The sequence below is a fragment of the Anolis carolinensis genome, chromosome 5, assembly GCF_035594765.1.
Source record: "Anolis carolinensis isolate JA03-04 chromosome 5, rAnoCar3.1.pri, whole genome shotgun sequence".
Lineage (NCBI taxonomy): Eukaryota > Metazoa > Chordata > Lepidosauria > Squamata > Dactyloidae > Anolis > Anolis carolinensis.
Genome location: NC_085845.1, coordinates 44,257,125 through 44,284,773, shown reverse-complemented (window position 1 = coordinate 44,284,773; position 27,649 = coordinate 44,257,125). Strand labels below are relative to the sequence as shown.

The window sequence follows — 27,649 nt, the reverse complement described above, 5'->3', positions numbered from 1 at the left end:
GCAGCCCCCAATTTATGAACAAGATAGATTCTGTAGGTTTGTTCTTAAGTTAAATTTGTATGTAAGTCAGAACAGGTAGATAAAAGTTTTGGATAGCATAGGGAATGGTTAACACTCCTGAAATGTTTGTTTTGCTCTCTGTGTCCTTGTTCAGAAGATTTCACCTCACTTTCTGTCCCTGTAATAGATTTTGAAAAATGTGGCTTGTTGTGGAAACAAGGATTGGTGAGAAAGTTTCAATGGAGACACTTTTCCCCCATGATAATTTTTTCAGGAGTGAATTTCCCTTTCTTGGGGTGGGTTTCTTTCACTTCCTGACCCATCTGTGTGTCGTCATCCCCGTTCCTAACTATGAGTTGTTTGTAAGTCATGTGTTTGTAACTTGGCGACTGCCTGTGTATAAAAGCAGGCTAAGGAAAGCAAAAGAACTCCCATTAGGCAGGGTCCTTCAAGAATCTGCAGGTCTGGAAATAAAGCAACTTACAAGGAGCAAGGGTTACAGTTTACTTTTCTGCATCATTTACTATTAACGTAGTTTAGAATAGTAAAGAAGTAAGCCAAAACAGAGAAATTTTAAAGCTTTTATTTAGTGTAAATTCTGGAGTAACAATTGTTAATTCAACAAAGGCCACAACAGTGGAGTTCTTCACAGTAAGAAATATCTAGGACACCAAGAGTTACATTGTCTACCCAATTGTATTTAGATGGCAGTTTCCCAAACTGCAAGTTGCATGATTTAATGTTAACCTTAAAATGTTAGAAGTATTTCCTACAAAACACATGTGGGTGTATGTCAAGCAATTCCTTGACAGTTTTATGGATTTAAGAGAGAGTGAAAGAGTTCTGGAGAAATAAAAATCAATCTGTTCAATAGTTAATCAAAACCTCTGAAACGTTAACAAGCAAACAAAGGTTACCTGACTGGCCGTAACTATAATGCCTTTTATTAAGCTACCTAGATGGTACAAGACTACCTGCACTAACAGACATGGCTTCTAGCTCAAAAGATTACACTTCCACCTATTTCCAAATTTCACTACCAGAAGAAAGCTATTCTGACAAGAGTAACCAGCATCAGGCAGGCAACTTCAGAAGGCAATGTTCATGTAAGCAGGACTATAGAGCAGTGGATGTTTGAAATGAATACAGTACTAGGGTAACATCAACCTGCCAGATGTTTTGGACTCAAAGGTCTCAGAAATTCCAGCCTATGTGACTAATGAGTAAGCAATTATGAGTTATAAATCCAAACCTCTGGAGGATCAAAGTTTTCCTGCTGCTGTTCTGATAGATGTTGGAATTCTTCAACATTGAAAGACAGCTTGCCTAACGAACAATATATCTCTGTAATAGACAACATACAATATTGTATGTTGTTCACGGCGCACTCAGTTCAGCTGGAGTGTTGGCTAGGACAAGGCACCCGTCAGTTATACTTGCCTCACAAAACACATCCAAAGCCCATCCTTTCCAAAACCAGTTTCTATATCAAGACACGAAGGCTGTTTGGCAACAAATCAGTATGGAAACAATTCATTAGACACACAAAAGCGGAAAACCACTTTCCTACAATGGTCATTTAAATTGGCCTTTTAAAAATTCATATTGCCTAGATACTCTTTCCTGTATCTACAATGCAGGAAATCCCTACTATGCCATGGATGATGGTGGTTTTCTTACTTCTATTGACAGAAAGTTTAAACACGATTAATACTGATAGCTGGAACTCAATGATATCTTGGTTTCTTATGCAATGTACAGTCAATACTGAAAATTGGAATACTGTTTGCAGGGATTTGACCTCGACTGGACATGTAATTTCAAAAACATTCAGTAATCTACCCAAAAGAAAAAGCACAACTGAATCTCACAAAAACCCTGATTTAAAGAAGTGCTTCCCAGATGAACTCAAAAGCTAGAAGCAATTTCAGTTCACATAGCCCTATCTCCTAACATCCTATAAGCTAAATTGTAATGCAAGGTGTTTTGCCCCAGTGCATTTATCAAAACTACAAGCTTGCCATGCTTTGTTTACTTCACATAACTTGTGTATTCCTTAATATGAGGCTGCAAATATACAATGCAATCTGTTTGACTGCTTAACTGCTAGTACTTCCCATACGTCTTGCTGAAGCCACACTAACTGAATGATATCAGGTAGGCTGGGAGAAATTGCTAATGTATACCTCTGTTCATGCCTGGAAAAGTGCAACTTTATTCTGACCCTGAAAGTTAAAAAATATGTGGCAGCTAAATGCTAATTAAGAGTACATCTTCATTGAAAATTCTTCAAACATCTAATGTCTGTTTAAAAGGTTAAGCTTGTGCATTTATGACCATTACAACTGTCATGCAACTAACTGTTCTTTAAAATAGAGAAGACATTTAAAAGATTCCAGCACTTCAAAAGACCCACGTTCCCTTCGTATGCTTTATACTTTGAAGCAGGACGGAAAGGTTATTCTTCAGTTCTAAAGAGCTGTGTCAAGTTATACAATGTTTCTCCCACTTCACAACTGTGCAACAATCAAATGCAACTATTAAGTCTCTAACTTGCATTGACGTATTAACAAAAACAAGTCATTGTTTGCTTTTATCTGGAATAATTCTGAACATCATCAAGAGGAATGGAGAGAAAGGACTTAAACTTTTTGGAAGCCAAGGGAAAGTCATGCAAATATCTCATTCCAAACAAGGATTTCCACACCACTCTACACAACACTATTATTTTGCTAGTACCACTGTATTTTTTGATATTTAAAGTACCTGGCAATATATGACATCTTAAACAATAAAAATTGATGTTTAATTTCAAAAGCACTTGTCTTCAGACTGTACAATGTTTTCTCTACATTATCTTTGCACATTGCTGAAAGCTAACACCAAGACTTGCACTGTTTAGTTGTTCATTAAAAAGGTTTAAAATGTTTAGGACTGCCATTAAATCTTCAAATATTCAATGATGCTACCATCTAGAATATTATGTAGGCTTATGCAATTTAAAATTAAAAGCAGCAGCAATACAACATGATAGTTTGGTTTTTGATGCCTCACTTCCGTTTGCTTTTTGTGTCAGTAGTCTGAAAAACACTAGAGGCAGACATGAGATTTTCTATATATTGTCCAAGAACTTGATTCTCTGATTTCAATTTCAAATTTTCTTCTTTGACAGCATCTACTCTTGCAGACAGATCTGTAAGGACAAGTCAAGGTTATGTTAGGCAGATGCAAACCATGGTCGAGCTCTTTATCAGAGGCACTGCTATGATATTTAGCTATGCTTCATCTCTGGATCCAACTCCTACCTTAAAGCCAGCTGTCCTGAACTACCCAATTCTGTGGTGCCAAAGGATGTTGCGATCAGCTCTCTTTAACCAGCAAGTCAGGTAATCCTGCAACACCCACCTGCCAGCACCACAGAATTCCATTACTCAGGATGACTGGTTTTTAAGGTGGGTTTTGGGGACATTTATGATTATGGAAAAAGCACCATGGCTGGAAACATGAACAGAAAATTGTTAGGTAGTCCTGAGTTTAATTTACAGCATCAGGTTGCCAAACCAGTTTACTAGAAATTATAACTGAAAGATAAAATCAGTAATATGTAAGTACACTAGAAGAGCATTTAAGAAGAAACAATCCAATGCATGTATTTAAAAACAAAGTGTTAAAAAAAGACATTTGATCCCTGAGGCAAAAATATAAATGTTGGATTGTACGTCTGACAGCAGAGTATAGTCAAATTAAGAATTTGTAAGCTGTCTATGAGAATTTTTGGCTGAAGGGTGGGGCATAAATACTCCAAATAAATGCAAAAGAAAAGGCCCTGCTCCCCTAAGGCAGCAGCACTTGGAAAGGAAAACATAATGCAGTGCAAGTTTCTTTGGAAAAAGTAATCCTTGAGGTTCTCTGGTCTCAAGATAATTAAAAACAGCTTGAATTGAGCACAGGAATAAATCAAGTGCCAATGTAGTTGTTTTTGAGACAAATAATATTATTTTTTTACTCCCAGATGTGTAGTCCTGCTACTATATTTTGCAATTTGTTTCCAAACAGTCTTCATAAGCAGACTAACAAACTGCAGTCATCCAAACTGAACACTTGGAGAATAAGAAGATATACAACCAGGCTATCCAGGAAAGGCCACAGAAGGCTCATCAATCTAAATGCATGACACCTTGTGTGCAAGGGACTACCTATCAGCCACAACTCACTACAGAACAGCAACAAATGGATCACATACTGGTATAAGAATAGTACTAGTCTCTAGAAGGAAACAGCTACCTATTTTCAGGTGCTTATACCCATTTCTTTTAACTAGGGATTTTCTACCTCCTTGCTCAATGATAAGAAGCAATGTGGTTGAAGAGCAAGCAGACAAACAGAAGGATGTAACCCTCCAAGTATTCTATCCATGTGCTACAGACTCAAGAATTAAAAGTCATCCTCTGACACCAGACCTTCCTTTAAGGGTGTACAACCCATACAATGGACAATCCACAGCTACATTTCTGAAGCCTCTTGCTTATTTATCCCATTAAAAGTTATTTGCAACTGCATCTACACAGACAATACTAATAATTCATTTTGCATGTAGATAAACTTACCCTTCTGAGTTAAAACACTAACCTTCAAGTGTATGCTGCAGTTCTAAAACTTGATTAATAAGACGCGTTTTTTCTTCCAATTCCACTTGATTTTCAGCCTCAATAGCTAGAATAAAATAGATAATCTTTAGAAGACCTAAATTTTACAATGCATAAGACTGAAAGCACAGAGAAAGTAAAATGCTGTCTACCATCCATATCTGAATTCATCATTGTTGAAAAGATCTTATCCGCTCTTGAATCCTGTATGTCAGTGATGTGTCCTGTTTAAAAGGAAGCAAATAGATGAGTGGTATGCACACAGAGTCTGGTTTTAACTCAATATTTTCAATGGGCAGCATCTGCATTAACATTTTGACTGTGATAGGGGTCATTTTGACTGTACATATTCAATTACTTTTTTAAAAGACCGCAAATGTTGAGAGCTGACTGTACATAAAATCATAGAGTTGGAAGAGACCTTGTGGGCCATCCAGTCCAACTTCCTGCCAAGAAGCAGGAAAATCAAATTGAAAGCATCCCTGACAGATGGCCATCCATATAACACACCTATCAAGAGAATTATAGAACATTTCCCTTTCCCGCCTTCACACTTACTCATCATGTAGCCACAAACATCTTCAGCACAGCTTTCCCCCTATTTCTGAAAGGATGGTACTTTCCTGCCAGTAAAAGCTTTAAATTCAAATATGAAGCTACAGCAGACTCTCAGTTAACTGGCACCCACGGAGATTGTTAGATGCCAGATAAACGTCGTTTCTGGTTGCTTGAGAGTTACTATCAAAAATAGGCCTAACCAATACCATAAACTCTGTACTGACTTAATATTAATATTGAAATACAATAATTAATAGCAAATTGATAAAGAAACACTGAACTTAGTGTACCACAGTTTTACTGTATTATAAAAACTGATTTTATTTTAATTTTTCTTTAAAATATTATTTCTTTGAATTTTTTTTGCTGGGTGATTTGAAAGTCTACTGCAGGTATGGGCAAACTTTGGCCCTCCAGATGTTTTGGACTTCAACTTCCACCATTCCTAACAACCTACTGGTCCAAAACACCTGGAGGGACAAAGTTTGCCCATGCCTGGTCTACTGTATTAGTGTTGGTTCCTTTTTACCTTTAGCTACCTTCCTCCATTGAAACATAGCCCCACCATAATACTGATGCATTTAATCAAACCTCAGGCTGAATGAGGTCTTATTATATTTATTTATTTACCATATGTATACCCCACCTTTCTCACCCTGTAGGGGACTCAAGGTGGCTTACATATATAGGCAGCGATTTGATGCCATAGTAAAATAAACATAGACATTAAAACAGTGTTTAAAACCACTTATTTAAAACCACACAATACAATATCACACTCCACAGCCATTCCAAATTGTCATTGTACTATTCCATGTTTTCTTATTGCACAGATGGGTTTACTAATCGAACGCTTGGTCCCACATCCACATCTTTAGCCTCCGGTGGCCTAGGGGATAAAAGCCTCGTGACTTGAAGGTTGGGTTGCTGACCAACCTTCAGCAACCCTGCCAGGTTCGAATCCCACCCGGGGAGAGCGCGGATGAGCTCCCTCTATCAGCTCCAGCTCCATGCGGGAACATGAGAGAAGCCTCCCACAAGGATGGTAAAACATCAAAACATCTGGGCGTCCCCTGGGCAACGTCCTTGCAGACGGCCAATTCTCTCACTCCAGAAGCAACTCCTGACACGAAAAAAAAAAAACTTTAGCCTTTTCCTGAAGGTCAGGAGGGAGGAACCTGATCTAACTTCACTAGGGAGTTCCAAAGCCGAAGGGCCACCACTGAGAGGGCCCTGTCTGTCTTATTATAATATATTTATAGATGAAATAAATGTGGGTCAAAATGATGGAGGAGAAGAGGGGGTGGGGAGGAAGATGCTTCCCTAAAGATGTGAAGGACCAGAAAGGCAGGCTCCTCTGCAAATGGGTGCAAGCCTTTATACACAAGACAGGTTGACTCATCATCCCAGTCTAAAGCCTTTTGTGGCAAATCTGTAATCAAGGAAAAAGAAACCTTCTCGCTTCCAGAGCCTTCCTTGAGCATCCCATGAAGGAAGCATCCCTGACCTTATTTGTCCCCAACACACTGGGAGGTGGGGGAAATCCTGTTTTTTAATTATTGTTTTTGTCAATCTACCTCTTTATTTATTGGCTTCTAAATGACATCTGGAAGGCAACGCAACCCACCTAAACAGCCCCAAATTTCTCTGCTAGCAGCAAACAGCTTCCGGCATCCCTCAAGGAACCAAGCCCTCGCCCTGCTGCGCACGCGCACTCACCTCACCCTCTGTGTGTGTGTCTCGAGCCTCGCACGCGCGCCCGTCACCTGCCCAAGTGACCCTCGGACCCGGTCCGCTCAGAAGGGAGAGCGCCTACCCAGTTCAAAAGCGGTCACTGCGCCTGCGCGGCTTTCCCCTTTGGCCCAGGCCAAACAGCGCACGCGCCTTACGTCAATGAAAACAACCCAAACAGGGTTGAGGATGGGTGACTCAAAGGTGCCGCCGCCGCAGCCAATCACGGCGAAGGAATGACCTACAGCTTTTCGCATAGTAACCAATAAAAGGAGGGGACTCATCGGGCGACTCGCTTCCAAAGACATTCCGCCGGCTGTGGGCGTGGCCTGTCTTTACCGGCTCTGTTGGAAGCGGAGGAAGGCAAACAGAGGAGGCGGGGCTTCTGTTTCCACCCTGTTTCTTTTTCTTTAAGAGAGTGTCAACTCTTGCGAGAGTTGTAAGATCTTGGTGAGCCAACCTGGAGACGGCATATTGTTTGAGAACACAGAAATGCTGGACTCTTCTCACAACCACCAGGTCTGACAACACCGAGAAGCCATTGAAATCCACAAACATGGGGACAATTTCAACAGAAAGGAGGAAACCATGGAAATGAACACAATCTGGCTACCAGTATTTAAAAAAACAGTAAATATAGGACCACACTCAAAACGGGAATTCCAGACAGGAAACAATCAGGGCCAGCTAATCACCTTCCAACAAAGGACACGGAGCAATGACTTCAAATTACAGGAAAGGATATTCCACCTGAACATTAGGAACATTAGGAAGAACTTCCTAACTGTGAGAGCTGTTCAGCAGTGGAACTCTCTGCCCCTGGAGTGTGTTCCTTGGAGGCTTTTAAGCAGAGGCTGGATGGCCATCTGTCAAGGGTGCTTTGAATGCGATTTTCCTACTTCTTGGCAGGGGGCTGGACTGGATGGCCCATGAGGTCTCTTCCAACTCTAAGATTCTATTATAAACATTTACACAAATAACAATAAATAATATACAGTGTTTATAGTGGTCTCTGGAGAAGAAGCTTCAGCTGTATTGCATAAAAAGGAAAATAGGCCTGTTTAGCAAGCCTTGCAAATGCTGGGGTGTTACCAGTGGATGGTTGAATTTTATACCCATTTTATACACCTATATACCTGGGGTCATGTAAAAATGACTGACCAGATGCACATCTCCAGGAAGGTCTTAGGTGACAAATACGTTTTCAGACAGTGCAGAAAACAAGTGTACTTTTCAGAGGGTGTTATGAAATTTGTTAATCTATGATTCTGTTTGCTTACTGTATTGCATGTATGTTCTGAGATGCAGTTTCTTTTGCTCTATGTTTCCTGAAAAGTTGTGGGAGGGGCTGCAGACCACATGATTAGGCTCTGGAACTGCTCAGACTTCAGACTCCTTTAGACTTTGGGACTGCTCGGATCAACATGTCTACTGTTGATTGTAAGAAAGGTGCCCTGTGCAATCCACACAGAGAAACTATCTCAAGCATATCTGTAACTGGACTGATAAGCTATGAGCCCGTGTTACGCTGAACACATGAAGGTTGTGAGTAAACCAAATATGTTATTCTACCAAAGCCTACTTCATTTTTGTCTCTTGAATGCATGATATTAAACTACCGTAGTTGTTTTATGGGAAAGTAGGTGTATTTTGGGCAACTGAAAAACACTGTTATTTTGTGCGCTGGCATATTCTCTGTTCCTAACATATCAGAGACAACAGGTTATCAGTCTAACAACTGAAGCCAATTGCCTTGCATATTACATTTCGTTGTATACCACTTGAGAAGATTCTACTCAAATGGGTTTTTGACTCTTCTCTGAAAGGTCATGCTTTTCCAAAAGGTTATAATATCCAAATTGTTATGAATGCCATTTAAAAAATGTAATGCCACCCAGCATGGGTTAAAATTAAACTCTATTCCCTGGTCATCCTTTTAACTAACCAGGAGTACCTCTGTCTTATCTGCATTTAGCTTCAATTTGTTCACTTACTGATACCCGACACGAATTCATGGGTAAAATATCTTATTGAAATTCAATGGAAAGAAGAAGTTGAGTTGAGTGTCATCTACATACTGGTGACATTGAACCCCAAACCTGTTCCAGAGGTTTCATGGATATGTTGAATGTCACAGAGAACAAGGAAAATCTTGAGGAACTCTATAGGGCACAATTCTATCTGGCACATACAGAAAATCTTCCCAGCACTACAATTAGCCCTCCATATTTGGAGCCCCCAGTGGTGCAGTGTGTTAAAGCGCTGAGCTGTTGAACTTGCAGACCGAAAGGTCGCAGGTTCAAATCTGGGGAGTGGAGTGAGTGTCCACTGTTAGCTCCAGCTTCTGCCAACCTAGCAGTTCGAAAACATGCAAATGTGAGTAGATCAATAGGTACCGCTCTGGCGGGAAAGTAATGGCGCTCCATGCAGTCATGCTGGCCACATGACCTTGGAGGTGTCTACGGACAACGCCGGCTCTTCGGCTTAGAAATGAAGATGAGCACCAACCCCCAGAGTCGGGCATGACTAGACGTAACGTCAGGGGAAAACCTTTACCTTATTGTGGGTTTAATTCTTGTGGTCTTGATTATTCATAAATTTGAGTATTATTATTATTATTATTATTATTATTATTATTAACTTTATTTATGCCCCACGTTTCTTCTCTTGGGGACTCAAGGCAGCTAACAATCTCACACTTTAGTCACATTAAAAAGCGCAATACAAAAGTTAAAAAACAAATAGTATAGGTAAAACTGATAAAAATATAATAAATACACTTAAAATAACCTTTAAAACTCACAGTCCCCATCCCAGTTCCACACGTTCTCTATCAATTTCTAATCTTTATGATCAATGTTCACTAGCAGTTAGTTACCATAAATGTTTTCTCAGTCTTAAAAAAAAATCATAATTTTTCACTGCACAAGGGATCCTCTGGCCCTAACCACAACAAAACAGGAAGTCTACTGTACTTTATAAGCTGGATCCCCGGGAAAGGAATGAATCCACCATAAAACTTCACTTCCAATCTCAGGAAAACATCCTACCAGGCTACCATGGTCAAATTATTAAAATTACGGAGAGACCTAGCAGAATCAACAGAGACATACTCCTGTCTGGTTCCCAATAAAGATAATCCACCAAGGGAATAAAAGCTTTTTCCATCCAACAGTCAGGCATGACAACGTGTTGAAATAGATCAAGATAATCCATATCATCTAAGAGTCCCAGGATCTCGGAGGCTGGTAGTACTGATGCTCGCAGCAGAACAATATTTGGAGAGCCACATGGTTTGCATGACCTGTAGAGAGACTGTGTCACAAGCCTTGCCTCCAGTGACATCTGAATCTCTGCATTTTTTTTCTGTTTTAGAAAGGAATCACTGATACAAATATGTTGCCTCAGAAACAGTGGGTAGATCCTTAGGCACTTTTATAGGAATGTTCTAATCTAATTATAGACTATACTTAGAATTCACCCACTGGGACTTAATTCATGACTAAGTAGTCATATTAGAGTATTGCATCAAAATCGGCAAAACAAAGTCACATAATACCTTACAGACTCACATACATTAACTTTTGCTGGCAGCTGCTGCATTCACCAGATGCATTAAATGAGCCCTAGTGCTTAAAAACATACTACAAAAGAATGTTGCTAGTTTAGATCTAGCCCAAAAGTTTACAAAATGTCTTCATACTAAGCATGAAAATATTGCTTTAAGATAAATCCATCGGCAGTCTAAAATCCCAAATGGAGGGCAATATGAACCGTTGCTTACATTCCACATCAATACAGTAATGCTCACTGCACATACAATAAGCTTGTGCATCACTGAATATAATGTAGTTTATTTGTGGGTAAAATGTTGAACCCCAAAAGATCTATGGTGCTAAGCATCAGCACTATTATAAAAACAGACAAGACATATGGGCAATCCCACACACAGCAAAAGAGCCAACTAACAATAGTCCATGCTCAACTCTCCAAACCCAAAATTTAGCAAACATTTCAATTCAGATTCTAGAGATAAATGCAAGATATTGTCAATGATTGGGTTAAAATTAATTAAAACCATGTTTTTGCTTTTAAAGGAGCATAACCTATCTTTGGCAGCCTTCATTTAAGTGGCAGCTGAGGTGGAAGAAATAACAAAAATATTCTGAGGAAGTGTGCAGAAAGTACTGTGCATATTAATGGAGACCCCTACTGTCAAGATATAGTAGGACATGGCATTTGCTGTTTTCCCTCCCAGTTGTGCCTATCTATATATATAAAAGAGTGATGGCATCATGGCGACCCACAAAACAACAAAACTACAGGCCCCCCAACCTCGAAATTTGACAACACAACCCATCATCCACGCCTCTAGGTTGATACAACAAAAAGAAAAGAAAAATAAAGTCCTAATTAGAGAGAGAGGAATAATTGCTTTTATCCAATTGCTGCCAGATAGAAGGCTAAGCTCCTCCAACTTGGTCTCCTAGCAACCCAATAAAAAATAATAAAAAACACTAAAAAATTAATACAATAAAATACTATAATAACAGAAAATAACTAAAAATAATACAAGAAAATAATAAAATATAAGAAATAAAAATATAATTTACAATAAATAAAAAATGCAAATAAAGTCAAATAAAAATTACACAACAATTTTGAACCAATACCACCACCACTTTGCCACAGCAACGCGTGGCCGGGCACAGCTAGTTTATTATATTGGAACTTACATATTCTATAGTACTATGATACCTGAGCTCCTCTTCAACATTAATTTGCCAGTATAACAAAAGTTATTTTAAATCGGTTCTTCATGACCAGGAGGACTTAAGAGGGGTCCTCACATCTCATAGGAACCAGTGTATCTAGAAGCTTGAAGACATACTGTAAAGTGTGTCATGGGAAGACTGCATGACAACACTGCAGCTGCCAATAAATAAATTGTGCTCACTAGGACTGCCCCAAGATAATTGCTGCCTGAAGCAAAGGACAAGAAGGCGCTCCATCTCCTACATACAGAAACTGGCTTGACTGACAGCTGAACATACTTGGAACATATTTGCTCAAGATAGTGTCTTCCAGCATTCCTGGGGCAAAGAATGGAACCGAGACACAGATTGTGATCGTTTTCCTTGACTTCCTTTTGACTGACAAGAAACACCTTTCTCTTGTCTGGATTAGGCTTTCATTTTCCACCCACATCCATTCCATTACTGTCAACAGACTCTCATTTATCATAATATCAGATGGAAAGGAGAGAGTGTTGTGAGCCTATTGATGTCTTTGAACCTCAAAACAGCAGTTAATGTCTCAATTTTGTTATGAATCTAGACCGTGGTACTTTGAGAATTCTGCCTGGGAAGAAATACTAACAATTAATAGCCAACCATAATTAATAATAGTAAGTACTTTTATACAGTTTTCATTTCCATCCCATGGAACCTTGGAATTTGTGGCTTCATGAGGTGTTTTGAATTTTCTGTTGGAGAGCTCTAGTGTCTCACCGAACTACAAACCAAGGATTCAGTAGAACACATGGCAGTTAAAGTGGTACCAAAGTGCTACAATAATGTAATGTGAAAGAGGCCTATGACTGTATTTTAACCCACATCTCAATGTTTATATAAAAATATCAAGTAACCCAGAATATGATGGGATTTACACTTGATCCTGAAACTTTCTGTCGCACAGATAATATAATTAGAGCTGCTACAAGCTGTTTGCCTTCAGAAAAGGCCTTTTAAAACCCATATAATCCTTTTTAATCCCTGAAAACATGCATCCACTACTGGGGCTGTGACTTTGGAATTTGCCAGTGACACTCTCCTATTGGTTGCAAAATGTTGCTAGAATAAAGAAAATCTTTGTCTCCGCACCAAGGCACGGTCTGCTGTCTTGATTGCAAAGCCAACCTAGCAACTAAGAGGTCATTTCAGGCCCCTGGCATTGCATGGTTTCTATGATGCTGTCAGAATGCACCACTTCACCTAATTTCAGTTGATTTAATTTAGGGCTCAAGGAAAACAAACCGCACGCTGCTGTTTGTGATAGTAAGAAACAATGTCCTGGCTGCTTTTTTCTTTCTTTTCTTTCCTTTCCCCCCACAATCCTCTTTTTTTAAAAAGAAAGAAAGACATGTAAATCTCTTTGAAGTTCATAAGCAGAATTTAATAAATTGGCTCTATGCCTTCATTTGAATGAACAAGATGTAATATCATTTGACCCTCTTGGGAATTAGCATGCAAAGCCCAGTGAAAGACAGTGGTTTTAAAACCACAAGTAGGGAAATGTAGTGTCAGAATCAAGATACAGATAGAGCTGTCTTCTTTTGCTAATGCCTTTCCCAGCCACACAATTTAACTCCAGACATACACGATATTATTTCCACATATTTCACGGAAAATACGTAAACTAGAGTGACACTGCTTCATGGAACACTCGGTTTTTAGTTTCTGCTTTCTCTTTTGGTGAAATAATATTTGTTGGAATTATATGTATATCTCTGGATATATGTTTATGTTTACCAATTTTCATAGTAAAGCTGCCTACATGCATTTTGCACAGAGAAAAAAAAAGAGACTGTTTTCACTAAGTTTTGATGCATTTTGGCCTCTAACATCATTAAAAAAAAAAAAGAACCAACAATGTGATTCTATGTATTTTCGAAGGCTTTCATGGCTGGAATCTTGAGGATGCCCGCCATAGATGTGGGTCAAACATCAGGAGAGAATGCTTCTGGAACATGGCCATACAGACCGGAAAACTCACAGCAACCCAGTGTGATTCTATCTTTGAGCTACACCAGCATGGTGGAAACTAACTGAAAACCTGGAGGTTCTTTGGGTTGGCCTAATAAAGATATTCCTCTGATATGGTTTTTTGGATATTGTCTTATGAGCAATGTGGCTGTCCTTGCTTTTTAGGAAGAAATAAGATTTATAACAAACTCTACAAAACAATAGAGTGTTGTATCAATACAGCATTACCAACTTGTGTAGTTGTTATATTCAGGCCTGAACTTAACACTAGATGCCAACATGTCTAAATTGAGGATCTATACAGTGTTTCCTCACTACTTCGAGATTCGCTTTTTGCAGCCTCACTGTTTTGTTGGAAACTGGTTGGATCTTCTTATGGGTGTTGTTGCTGTTGCTTCTCCTCCTCAGGGCTGCCCCCTTGCTCCGTGCCCACCATGTAGCCTTCCCTACCACCGCCTGCTGGGAAACGTGGAGGACTCAGAAGAGGGGACAGAGCCAATTATCGAGTCCTGCCCTCTCTTCTGAGTCCTCCACATTTCCCAGCATGTCCCGGCTGGAGTGGCGATCCTTCTTCCCTGGCTGCAGGAGCAGAGGCAGCCAGAGCAATATGGCAGTCACGAAGCAAGGGACTCGCCGGCAGTAGTAGGGAAGGCTTCACTGGCTCCCCGGGATGGGCGAGTTAATGCCAAAGCCCAAGGCTCGGCAATCCTGGGAATTGTGGGTTTACAGCAAAAAGTTCAAAATGGCCCATGAACCTCCCTGGGGCTTGCAAGGGGGAGAAAGGCTACTTAACTATAAAAATAATGTATAAATATTAAAATAAATATAGCGTTCCTACTTCGCAGATTTTCCCTTTTCGTGGATGGTCCTGGACCGGAACACCCACGATACATGCGGGAACACTGTAGGTTGGATATATGATTGGAAAAGATGAGAGTGCTCAGTAAAATGCAAGGCAGTTTTGTGTGTGTGTGTGTGTGTGTGTGTGTGTGTGTGTGTGTGTGTGTGTATGTATGTATGTGTGTGTGTGAGGAGCGACTTGAAAAACTGCAAGTTACTTCTTGTGTGAGAGAACTGGCTGTCTGCAAGGATATTGTCCAGGGGACGGCCAAATGTTTTTTGATGTTTTTGCCATCCTTGTGAGAGGCTTCTCATGTCCCCGCATGGAGCTAGAGCTGATAGAGGGAGCTCTTCCACACTCTCCCCAGGTTGGATTCGAACTGGCAACCTTCAAGTCAGCAACCCAACCTTCAAGTCATCAGTCCTGCTGGCACAAGGATTTAACCCACTGCACCAACAGGGGCTCCCATGCAAAGCAGTAGGAAAAGAGGAAAACTTCAATACAAGTAGATTGATTCAGTTAATTAAGCCATGGCTCTAAGTTTGCAAGAATTGAGCAGCATAGTTGATGACTTACAGTTCACTTATTCAATGGATCACCATAAGTCAAAGTTGATTTGATAGTAAACAACAACAAATGGCTACGCTGGTGACAAATGGCCAGTTCTAGAAAAAAAAACAGGCAGACTTGGAATAGAGATAAAGTGAGCATTCTGAGTCAAAAGCTCAGACATCCGTCATGTCCCTGGCAGATGAATGTTGTATCAACAATCTATTGTATCTATTCATAATATGAATAGAAAAACATCAATGGATACAGGAAAGAGTCTTGTGCACACGCTTCCCATGATCCCAGTGGAGGTGAGGCGCTCTTCCTCAACTGCAGTGGAGGCACACACACTTAGATGATGAACCACCAATGATGCTTTATACATTTATTATGGCATAATATTTTGTCTGACTTCTAGTCAAGTCCCTTTCCTTTTCTTGTCTTCTATCTGGTTGTAATATTTTAGAATATCGGCATTGGGAGGATGGAGAAGGACATTCTATGTGGGGTTACAGCAGTGTGTCTGCAGTAAACAGTGCAATAAAACCTGAGCTGAGAAAGAATGGGATTTTCTTCTAGGTGATTCTACTGTAGCTGTGTATGCTTAAGTCCAAAAGGTAATATAAATAGCTGCCTGCAGAATCATTGAATGAGCATGTGCAAAGAGCAAATCTGAAAGAAAAGGGGGGAGCAGATTAGCCTCTTTTACCAGCTGCCTTGGCATATTGGAAAAGCATGCACTATATGTTTTGCCACCAAAATGCAAATCCTGAAAAAAGATGGAGGCTTTTGAAAATAATAATTCTAGGATGTGTTTTGGAAGAAGCTTTCAAATGGTTTGTGGAAGATTTGAAATGTTTTTCTTTATTTAAACCTATTCAACTTGGTAGTTTCATTTCATACATGCATAATATTAGCTTTGACTGAAAAGTTTGCAGAAATATGTTGAGCTGCTCTTCTTGTTTGGGGTGTAGGGACCTATCCCTATTCTATCCAATGTATATCTATTTCTGGTATCAAAGTTTTTCTGTTAATGCAGTAAGTTGGAAAACATTTAGTGAACTTGTGGGAGAAACCAAGATAGTAACCTTGACAACTGCCAAGGTGAAGGTTCAAAGTCTACTGCAACTTCGAAGCAACAAGTTGACGAGAAAACACCAGACTGCTTTCACTGCCTCCATAAAGCGATGGTAGTAAAAAAAGAGGAAGCAAAACAGAAATTTTATCTTCAGTACTAGAGCACTGTGGCATCCTTTCACTTATGTATCTACCTCTGTCCCCCCCCCCCCCCCCCCGCCCCGATTTATTCTTAAAGGAAATGAAGAAAGGCCCTTTATTTTAATTAGGGATGTACTAATTCTTTGCAAAATTAGTTATCAAAGTAAGTAACAAGTATTTTTTACAATTTTCTTCCAGTACAAATGTCTTCAAAAATGCATTGTTCACAGTTTGGAGCTTATTCGGTGCAAAATTCATTCACAGAAGACAACTATTTTTCCCAGCTATTTTCTGCACATTTAATTTCCTGCTGGTTTTGTGCAGAGAATTACTGTTTTCTGCGCGCGCACACAAACCCCCCACATGTGACTATTGTGCATATCTTGAAGTCCTGGGCAACATTTCTCATCAGACCAAGCATCTTTTAATCATTTACTTATTTATGTATTTACCATATTTATACCCCGGCCTTCTCAACCCCGAGAGGGACTCAGAGTGGCCTCACATATCAGCAACAATCCAATGCCTTAAAAACATACAATTGGTAAAACACCCATATTAAAAACCAGAGGATTAAAACATCTAAAAACAGCTCCATCAATTATTACAATTACATAATCCAAAGTCGTAATCCAGGACCATCCAGTTGTCATTGCATAGATTCTATGTTCATTTATTACAGTGCAGTTATCCTCCAAAAGCTTAGTCCCGTAGCCATGCTTTAACTTTCTTTCTGAAGGCTAGAAGGGAAAGAGATGATTGAATTTTACCGGGGAAGGAGTTCCACAGCTGAGGGGCCACCACTGAGAAGGTCCTGTCTCTCATCCCCACCAGCTGTGCCTGTGGAGGTGGGACCGAGAGCGGGCTTTTCCAGAAGATCTTAATCTCTGTGATGGTTCATAGACAGATATGTTTGGATGGGTAAGATGGGCCAGAACCACTTAGGGCTTTATAGGCTAAAGCCAGCACTTTGAATTGTGCTCGGTAGTAGACTGGCAGCCAGTGGAGCTGTTGTAACAGGAGTTGTGTGCTCCCTGTATGCTGCTCCAGTGAGGAACCTGGCCACTGTCCATTGGACCACTTGAAGCTTCTGAAAAGTCTTCAAAGATAACCCCACGTAGAGCGTGTTGCAGTAATCTATTCGGGATGTAACAAGAGCGTGGACTATTGTAGCCAAGTCTGACTTTCCAAGGTACAGACGCAACTGCCAGAAAATCATGGTTTTCTGGCACTCAAAAAACACATGTTCAGCCATTTATCAAATTTCTTTCCATCTTAATTTTTGCTATTGAGAATCTAAAATTTTAACTGATCTGCTCCAGATTAACCAAGAGGTCCCAGGCTGGATCTACACTGCCATATAATCTAGATTATCAAATCAAATACAGTAGAGTCTCACTTATCCAAGCTGAATGGGCCAGCAGAAGCTTGGATAAGCGAATATCTTGGATAATAAGGAGGGATTAAGGAAAAGCCTATTAAACATCAAATTAGGTTATGATTTTACAAATTAAGCACCAAAACATCATGTTATACAACAAATTTGACAGAAAAAGTAGTTCAATACGCAGGAATGTTATGTTGTAATTACTGTATTTACAAATTTAGCACCAAAATATCATGATATATTGAAAACATTGACTACAAAAATGGCTTGGATAATCCAGAAGCTTGTATAAGCAAAGCTTGGATAAGTGAGACTCTACTGTAATCCATATTATCTGCATTGAACTGGATTATATGAGTCTACAATGCCACATAATCCCATTCAAATCAGATAATTTGGATTCAGAGACTAGATAATGTGGCCTTCTGCCTGTCTCTGCTCAAAGTTATACCTCAAAGCATTCATCAAAGCTGCCTGTGTTTTCCCACCTTCTTTACCTCAGCATTTTGCAGTCTTCTAAGGTTAGATGATTCCCATCATTAATTATTTTATTTGCTATCGTATTTTTAATGCAGGGAATAAGAGTTGGGAAAGAATCATCATAGTAACATAAAACTTCAGTTGAGCCTTTAGAAATAGAGTTTAGGCATCCGAAGAAACAGGGAAGGCAAAGTTGCCAAAGGAATGAGAACACAGTAAATGTCAGATTTCTACTTGTGAACACATTTCAGTGTCTCACTCTGCAATACTAGAAATTTGGGGACTGAAGGAAAATTTGATTGGGAGCAAAGGCAGAATAGTTATTTGAGGGACAATGTCCTCAGTGATACTTCTGGGGCACTCTCTTTAGCTACACTCCTGTAGCATGCAAAATATGTGAATATATTTTCTGTCACGGAGCTTTTGTTGCTTTAACAGCATCCTAATATAGAGACACAACTCTGGTGAAGGCTTTCCCATTGCATTTCTTCATGCCATTTTAAACAAAAAACTTCACCTGCTACAATGGTTTGTGATAACTTGCAATGAAAGTAACTGGATCGATCAATAGCATATTAAACTTCATCTTAATGAACTTTCTTATGGAGAAAATTCAGTATAATATAGTACTAATTGCACATACTGTAGTTTGAGTGTCCTGTTTTGTAAAACAGCCCTTCAAGGAATACCTACTCAGTGTTATTTAGAAAATATTAAACTAATTCATTCCATTTCTGGAATGGCTTAAAATCACCATGAGTAATATCCAACTGTTTGTGCCCTCTTTCTGATCATTAAGAAATTATATAATTAGACCATTTACTTGAATTATAAGCATTTTCACACTGTAGTTTACAAAGAGAACTTGAGGAACTGGGCAAAATACCAAAGACCCTAATGTCAAGGCTAACAACTGTAATGGAGAACCCAGTACTAATCCATTTATTTCCCTGTTAATTCTTCTCTAACATTCTCTTAGCACCTTGAACATAATCCTGTATTATCTTCTACTGACAGAGTCTGCAAGTTTTCAAAGTAAAGTACTCATTATGCTTAAACATATTCCAAATTGTAATTAAGACATCCTCAAAACCAGTTGTCATGGTCTTCAATAGAAATTAATTTATTCAACTCAACAGAATATATCAATGCACTTGGTGTGAGAGGTACCGCCAATACTTGTCACCTTGCAGGAATATATGCAATTACACCACAGAAAAGCTCTGTGTGATATTGCCACTCATACAACAGGCAAATAGTAATATGTCGGGCTCACTTCAAAGGACCAGTCTGAACGCAGATCAAAGATAGCTGCTCTCAAATCCAATCTTTATTGAAGAATACATGACTTTGGAAAAGTCGAGAATGACCTAATGTTTACATACATCCATTTTTATCACCTCTGATGCAACGTAACACCACACGCAAATATCATCATCAAACCCCACCCTCTGGATCACATTACTACTATTCCCACACACTATACCAATTATAATTGTTTATACTTTCAACCCTGAGTTCCCAGGCTCATACTATCTTCTCCCGCCAGGTGCTTTCAGGGTTATTTATGTTATGACGCCAGGTCCAGGGCTCGGAAATTCAGCCCTGGGATCTGGCTCCATGACATGGCGCCCTCGTTTTCTTCATCCTCCTCTTCGGTTCTTCTTTCATCACAATCCTGAAATAAATCAAACAATAACTCTATGTGTCCATTTTGTCCAAAGTCCCCATATACTTTTTCAGTAAGTTGCGATGGAATACTGGGTGTATTTTCCCTAAACTCTTTGGCAATGCCAACTGGAAAGTTACTTCATTGATAACACCCTGTATTCTGAATGGTCCAATATATTTGGGGCCCAATTTTCTCGAAGGTAGCCCCAATTTGATGTTTTGGGTACTTAACCACACTAGATCTCCTTTCCCTAATTTATTGCCTTCCACTCTTTTTCTGTCTGCGAACGTTTTATACTTTTTATGTGCCTCCTTTAAGGATGCAGTCACTTGACTCCAGCATTCTAGCATTTGAGCTTTCCATTTCCCTGCCCCTGTTTCTTCATCCTCTGTCCATCTTGGCAACTGGGGCAAAGGCTGTATTTCATACCCGTAAACTACTTCAAAGGGAGTTTTATTTGTTGCTGAATGTATAGTCGAATTAAAAGCTAGTTCCGCAAAAGCCAGCCACCTAGACCAGTCATTTTGTCTCATGTTAGAGTACATTCGAAGGAACTGCCCCAGTGTCTGTTGAGTACGTTCTACTGCCCCGTTTGTCATGGGGTGAAAAGCAGAACTTAGACTCCTTTCTGCTCCTAGCATTTCCAAGAATTTTTCCCAAAATTTTGCTGTGAATTGAACTCCTCTGTCACTGACCACTCTACTGGGACATCCATGAAGTTTGTAAATATGGTTTATGTATAATTCAGCTAGTTTCTCTGCCGATGGTAATTTCGTCAGTGCTATAAAGTGGGCCTGTTTAGAAAACAGGTCTAATACTGTCCAAATATAACAATGTCCTTTGCTAACCGGCAGTTCCCCCACAAAATCCATAGCTACACATTCCCAAGGTCTGGTAGGTTCCGCTACTGTTTGTAATAATCCCATTGGCTTCCCTCCTCTCGATTTATTTCTGGCACAATCGTCACATTGAACAACATGATTCTTTATGTCCTTCCTCATTCCTGGCCACCAACAATGTTTTGCTATTGCCTTTGTTGTTTTTGTAATTCCTGTATGACCAGCGCTCTGGTTATTGTGAAAACGATGCAAAATCTTAATCCTTAATATTGCTGGGATATACAGTTTCTTGTTCACAAACCAAAATCCCCCCTTCTGCTCCCCCTTTTCTGCGTTGGATGCGATCCACTGATCTCCTTCATAAGACTGTTTCAGTTCTTTTCCCCAACTATTTTCCCCGTCGATTTCAACAATAGCAGTGTTCTCTTTTTGGGTTTGCGCTCTTGTCCTGACAACTAAGCCCCATTGTTTATCCGAGAATATTGTTCCCTCTTTGGCTGTGGTTACGCCTTCGTGTTGAGGCATGCGTGAAAGAGCATCTGCCAAGACATTCTGCTTCCCTTGGAAAAAATTTAATTGGAAATCGAACCTGCTGAAGTATTGTGCCCATCTAATTTGTTTGGGGGACAATTTCCGAGGCGATTTTAAATACTGGAGGTTCTTATGGTCAGACCAAATTTCAAATGGGATTCCGCTTCCTTCGAGGAAGTGTCGCCAGCATTCTAAGGCTTTTAATATGGCTAATGCCTCCTTTTCCCATATGGGCCAACATTTTTCAGTTTCACTGAACTTCCGGGACAAATATCCACAAGGTTTTAAGTTCCCATTTTGATCCTTTTGCAATAGTACTGCCCCGTATGCACAGTCTGAAGCATCGCAATGAATTATGAAAGGGCTCCTTATATCGGGGTGTTTTAGGATGGGTTCTTTTGTGAAGCATCCTTTTAGGGTTTCAAATGCCTTTTGGCATTCTGGCGTCCAACTCAGTTTGGCGCCAGGAGCTTTCACTTTTGCTGTCTCCCCTTTCCCTTTTGTTTTTAAAAGTTCAGTAAGGGGTGCGGTTATTTGCGCGAAGCCTTTTATGAAGGATCTATAAAAATTTGCAAACCCCAGAAATGATTGCAATTGCCTCCTAGTTTGAGGTACTCCCCATTCTTTTACGTCTGATACTTTAGACGGATCCATAGCTAACCCTTCTGGAGATATCCGATACCCCAGAAAGTCAATTTGAGTTTTATTAAATTCACATTTGGACAGTTTTGCGTACAGCTTTGCTTCCCTTAGTCTCTGCAAAACTTCCCGGACCAATTCCACGTGCTTTTCTTTATCTTCGCTCACGATCAAGATATCATCAAGGAATATGAATACCCCTCGGTACAACAATGGGTGTAGTATTTCATTTATAAGCTGCATAAAGCAACCGCCGCCATTTTTTAATCCAAATGGCAAAATTTTATATTCAAAATGGCCGAATGCGCAGGAAAATGCAGTTTTCCAAGTATCCTCAGGTTTGATTCTTAATTTATGATATGCTTCAATTAAATCAAGTTTAGTAAATATGCTCCCTTTCTTCAATACGGTGATTAAATCCTTTACTAAGGGCATAGGGTATTTATTGTCCTTAGTAATTGCATTTAAATTTCGATAATCAATGCACAATCTTAGGGAGTTGTCTTTCTTTCTCCTAAATAACACTGGGGCTCCGAGAGGAGAATTGGATGGCTTAATGAAGCCTCGCGCCAGGTTCTTATCGATGTATTTCCTCAATTCCTCCTTCTCCTGAACAGACATGGGATACACTTTTGGTTTTGGTAAGTTTGCTCCTGGGGTTATTTCAATTTCTACTTCTATATTCCTCTTGGGAGGTAATTTACTTGCCTCTTTCTGATTGAAAACATCCACAAAGTCTCTGTATTCAGGTGGCAATAGCTGTGGGTCTATTTCACCTGCTTCATCTCCCTCGTCCTCCTCTCCTGCAATTTTGCTTATCTCCCATTGCGTCTGTTGTTCTTTAAATGCTAGGCTCTTTCCTCTCCAATCTACTTCAGGATTTGCCTGTTCGAGCCACGGTATCCCTAATATTACGTGGTATGTGGCGATAGGGGCTATCACAAAGGATATTCTTCCTTCCCATTTGCCTATTTTACATGGGACCCCCCGTATTTCCTTTGTAGATACTTCCCCAGCCGCAACTGATCCATCTAGCTGCGAAAATGCAATTGGGGAGTCAAGCAACATCTGCTGGCATTTCAGCGCTCCTGCTAGTTCCGGAGTTATAATGTTCCTAGAACAACCACAATCCACGAATGCCCTGCAGGTGGCCCGGTTCTCTAGCCCCGATAGGCAAATTGGCACTACTAGCATGCGTTTGTCTCGACTCACCAGCCTTTCCGAAGATTTTGGGGCTTGCACCTCCTCCTCCGCACGCCTCCCGGTTGCTGGCTTGGGCTTTGAGGGTTTTGGCGGCTCCCCCTTCCGGGCCCAACATTCTGCTGCTCGATGGCCCGTCTTCCCACATACAAAGCATCCCGGTTTGGGTTTGTTGTCATCTCCTCTGAAGGGGATCCCCGGCCTCCCTCCGGGCTTTTCTTGCTTCCTCATTTCTCCTCGACCTCTCGCCACCGGTCTTTGCTGGCCGCCGCTGCCCCTGAAGCGCTTTACTTGGGCCAGGGTGGATTCAACGCGCCCCGCTAGTTGGATCCAGCCCTGGAGTGTTTCGGGGTCATCTCTGTGCGCTGCCCAGCTAAAAACCTCGGGGCGTAGTCCCTCTTTAAATATCTCCACTTTGGTCACTTCAGACCACTCTGGTACCCTTTCCGCGAGGTGGAGGAATTCCTCTGCGTACTCGGGCACCGTTTTGTCCCTCTGCTTTATTCCTTTAAGCTGGTCTCGAGCCCTCAGTTGCTCTAGCCGGTCTCTGAACCGGTTTTCTAGTGCGGCGAGGAAGCGGGGCACTGACCTCAGGCATGGGTCGCGTCTGGCATGTAGTTGTACATACCAGCTGGCAGCTCCTCTCTTTAGTGTGTTGCCGATGGCTCGAACCATGCTTGCTTCGGAGGGGAACGTGTGTGCATTATCTTCCATGTATCCTCTGATGCTAATGAGAAAAAAGTTCAATTCAGATGATTCCCCTCCGTATTCTACTTTGAGATCTTCCCTCCTTTGCATCCACTCTGCGGCCCGTTGATGCTGTCTGGGGGGCATGGGGAAGGGTTGCATCGGGTTTCCTTGGGCGGCCCCTTTGAACACGCCGCGCCCCACTCCGGTAGTCGTTCTGCGCGGCTCCCGACATTCTGCCGCTGCTGTCGGCCCTTCCACCCATCCGAATGCGGGCCTCGCTGTAGTCCCCGCACCTCGCCTTTCCTCGTCGTACGGCACATCCTCCTCCTCTTCCTGGATCTCCGGCTCCTCTCCGCCTTCGTCTGCTAATCCACTGGACCCGATCCCTGGCCCCAGTGGCCTTTCCACCCCGACACCCATTCGGGGGGTTGGAAGTTCTGTTGGAGTTGGCGGCCTCAGAGTTCCCAGAGCTCGCTGGCGCTCCATTTCGCGGGCCATTCTGTCTCGGAACTCCAGCTCCCGCCAGTATTCCTCATCTCCCTCGTCCCTCGCCGCCACGGGACTCTGCGTTGATGCGCGCTGGCCCCTCTGGCTCCAATCTCCTTCTTTACTTGGCTCTCTCTCGGCGCCATATCGGATGGGCTCTTTTTGGAGATTCTCTTCCAATAGTGGGACCAACCTCCCCACGGTTTCCGACAGCCTGGATAAATTAGTTTCCAGGATGGATAACCGCAGGGCTACGGTCTCTGGCATGCTTCCTCCAGATCCCCAACTGGTTTCTGCAGCCGCAGAGACGCCTCTTCCTCCTCTGGGAATCCTCTGAGTCACGCCGTTCGGCCTGGGGTACCCCGTAGAGGAAGCTACGGCTTGCAACGTCTCTTCTCCCAACGGCCGGGCCCCTGCTCCATTTGGGCTTGGATCTCCTTCTCCACTCATTATCACTTCACTGCGAATCCGCAGGAGGGTGAGAACGGGATTCTCGACTTAAATGTCGGGCTCACTTCAAAGGACCAGTCTGAACGCAGATCAAAGATAGCTGCTCTCAAATCCAATCTTTATTGAAGAATACATGACTTTGGAAAAGTCGAGAATGACCTAATGTTTACATACATCCATTTTTATCACCTCTGATGCAACGTAACACCACACGCAAATATCATCATCAAACCCCACCCTCTGGATCACATTACTACTATTCCCACACACTATACCAATTATAATTGTTTATACTTTCAACCCTGAGTTCCCAGGCTCATACTATCTTCTCCCGCCAGGTGCTTTCAGGGTTATTTATGTTATGACGCCAGGTCCAGGGCTCGGAAATTCAGCTATTTAAATGATGATGATGATGATGATGATAGTGTGGTTTTCTGGCATTCTGGCCGCTTCTGTGACTGTTCATTTGTATTTTGATTCTGTAGCCCACTTGTCGATGGATGTCCAGAATCAGCAGCATCCACCACAGTCCTTTTTATCCTGGGCGACGACCAAGTCAGTATAGGCTTCATTTTGATTTGTTTCTCCATAATGCTAATGGGTTAGATGCTTTAGTTCCTCTCTCAACTGAGACCTCTCTGGCTTGGTTGGATCTGCTGGTAGTTACACTACTGCCAGCACAGCTCTCTGCATCCTTGGAGCAGTTAACCCTCCCCCCCCCCAACCACACACAGACACACACACACAACAAGGTGGAACCCATCAAGGGAGTCAAGATTGAACTGCAAAGGCTCTGGCATAAACCAGTACAGGTGGTCCCAGTGGGTACCATGCAGAGGCGGCCCTAGGTAATTTCGCCTTGCAGGCGAACCTAGTGCCCCCCCCCCTCCGAAATTGCACCCCCCCAAGGCCCCAAACATACCTTTGGCGGTGGCGGCGGGGACCATTGGCTCCCTCCTTGCTGAACGCGGAAAGCCTAGCTCTTCGGCGAGGAGGGAGCCGATGATCCCCGCCACTGTTGCCGTGGGGGCGTCTCGATGGCGCCCCCGGGGACAATGCACCACAAGTGGGAGCTTACATTGGCCTCTATGTTGGGCCGGCACTGATACTGTGCCAAAAGATCTCAACTGGCATTTGTAAACAATACACATTGACAAAATTATGATCTGTCAACTGCAAAAGGCCACCTTACTGGGATCTGCACTCATCATCCGAAAATACATCACACAGTCCTAAACACTTAGGAAGTGTTCGACTTGTGATTTTTTTTGATATGAAATCAAGCATATACATCTTGTTTGCTGTGTCATACTCTGTCTTTGTATCAATAATAATAATAATAATAATAATAATAATAATAATAATAATAAAGACAGTGCCTTTAGAGGTTTGTTTACATACACTTCCATCTGCACTGAGCACCTTTCTACTATGTGCACTTTCAACCAATCATTATATTTTATTTTTTATCATGGTGCAGGACTGGTAAGGTATCCAAATAAAAACGATATAACCTTCTGCATAATGCATGTTCCTGGGCAAGGCATACACATTTATTTTTATTTTTCTAAGGCGGTTCCAATGGTAAATTGTTCTTTAATACCCTGCACTTAACATTCATTGCATTTTAGAGATACCAGGTCACCCTCCTTGATATCCAATGGTAAGAAAATAACATAGACTACAGTGGTTCCTAACCTTTGGGCCTCCAGGTGTTTTGGACTACAATTCCTTGAAATTCCAGCCAATTTACCAGCTGTTAGGAATTGTGGGAGGTTGTAGGTCAAAACACCCGGGGACTCACAGATTGAAACCGCTGCACTAGTATATAGGGTAAGCCACGCTCTCTCAGCCTAAGAGGAAGGTGATAGGTACACCTTAGGATTGCCACAGTCAAAATAACAGCTAACACCATTTGCTGCTGTACCTGATAAGAGAAATGGTCCTTGTCTTTCACAATTGGACTTAGACTGATTTGTTAAATATTAAATTGAACATGAATTGAAATAAAAAAGTGAAACAGCCTATACATTAAATAAGGGATGATTTAAAAAATTGGTTCTGTTTAAAAATGCAGTCCCACTTCCACTTTAGGGAGTAAGTTAATTTTTACTACAATGACACTTATTTCTGTGTTGTGTCATGACTACAATTTTCATTTTTAACCAAACTTGCCCAAGTTGGAGCCATGTTAATAACAATACTCAACAGCACAACAACCTTTTACCTAAACATTTCAAAGGCAAGGAAGACAGATCAAATATTATGCTTATCCTCTTCATTAGAGTATATTAAATTATTGAAACCTGTAATTTAATTATGCTGGTTACTTTTAATTAGTAGTTAATTTGTCACATTGTATATTGATTGGAGTCATAATATGGGCAATGATGTCTAAGTTTTTAATATTGCAAAAAAGATTTTACTTGTAAACATAGTTGTTTGATAGTCTAATACATAAAACTTTATACTATACTGTCTCCTAGGTGTAAACCTGTGTTGATAACTTAATAATTGGAAATGTGCAGTACATAATTCTTTCCACAAATAACAAAATAATTACAATCATCCATGTCTTTACCTATTAGCCCAGTGTACTCTTAGAGTTTTAGAGTGGGGGGGGGGGGGGGATGTATTTGCTACTATGTAATAGGAGAGCAACATTTTATGCATTCATACATTTTCAAAGAACAGAAATTTTCTATTTTTTCTAAATTTTCTATTTAGCATATTTTTGTAACAAGCAAGTCACCTTTGTTTCCTTACCTGAGTCATCAGCCAAGGAAATGTTCGTAAAACTGTCGTCGTCCTCTTCCATTTTGTTTCAGCAAGTTGTTTATAATTTTAGAAACACATTAAAGGGAATGCTCCCTTTCCTAATTTCCTTTTGTTAAAACTTTAATGATTCTATGCGCAGCACTAAAGGCTACTTGATCCTTCCAGTAAAGGCGACACGGTTTTTTGTTCT

The 27,649-nt window shown here is 41.0% G+C and overlaps 1 protein-coding gene across 4 annotated transcripts; it reads right to left on the bottom strand.

Moving 5' to 3' along the window:
* Positions 1 to 567: 567 nt before the first annotated feature.
* Positions 568 to 27,649, bottom strand: scoc (short coiled-coil protein). Of its 4 annotated transcripts, none has more exons than XM_003221672.4 (4): positions 27,448 to 27,649; positions 4,799 to 4,870; positions 4,630 to 4,713; positions 568 to 3,193 (listed from the first exon to the last, which is right to left on the bottom strand). In XM_003221672.4, exons 1-4 carry the CDS (start codon positions 27,497 to 27,499, stop codon positions 3,051 to 3,053), a joined length of 351 nt encoding a protein of 116 aa, XP_003221720.1. In that variant the 5' UTR covers positions 27,500 to 27,649; the 3' UTR covers positions 568 to 3,050. The 4 variants fall into 4 exon arrangements, with proteins under 4 accessions (XP_003221720.1, XP_062836962.1, XP_062836961.1 ...); XM_062980892.1 differs by lacking the exon at positions 27,448 to 27,649 and adding an exon at positions 6,929 to 7,102; XM_062980891.1 differs by lacking the exon at positions 27,448 to 27,649 and adding an exon at positions 6,924 to 7,097.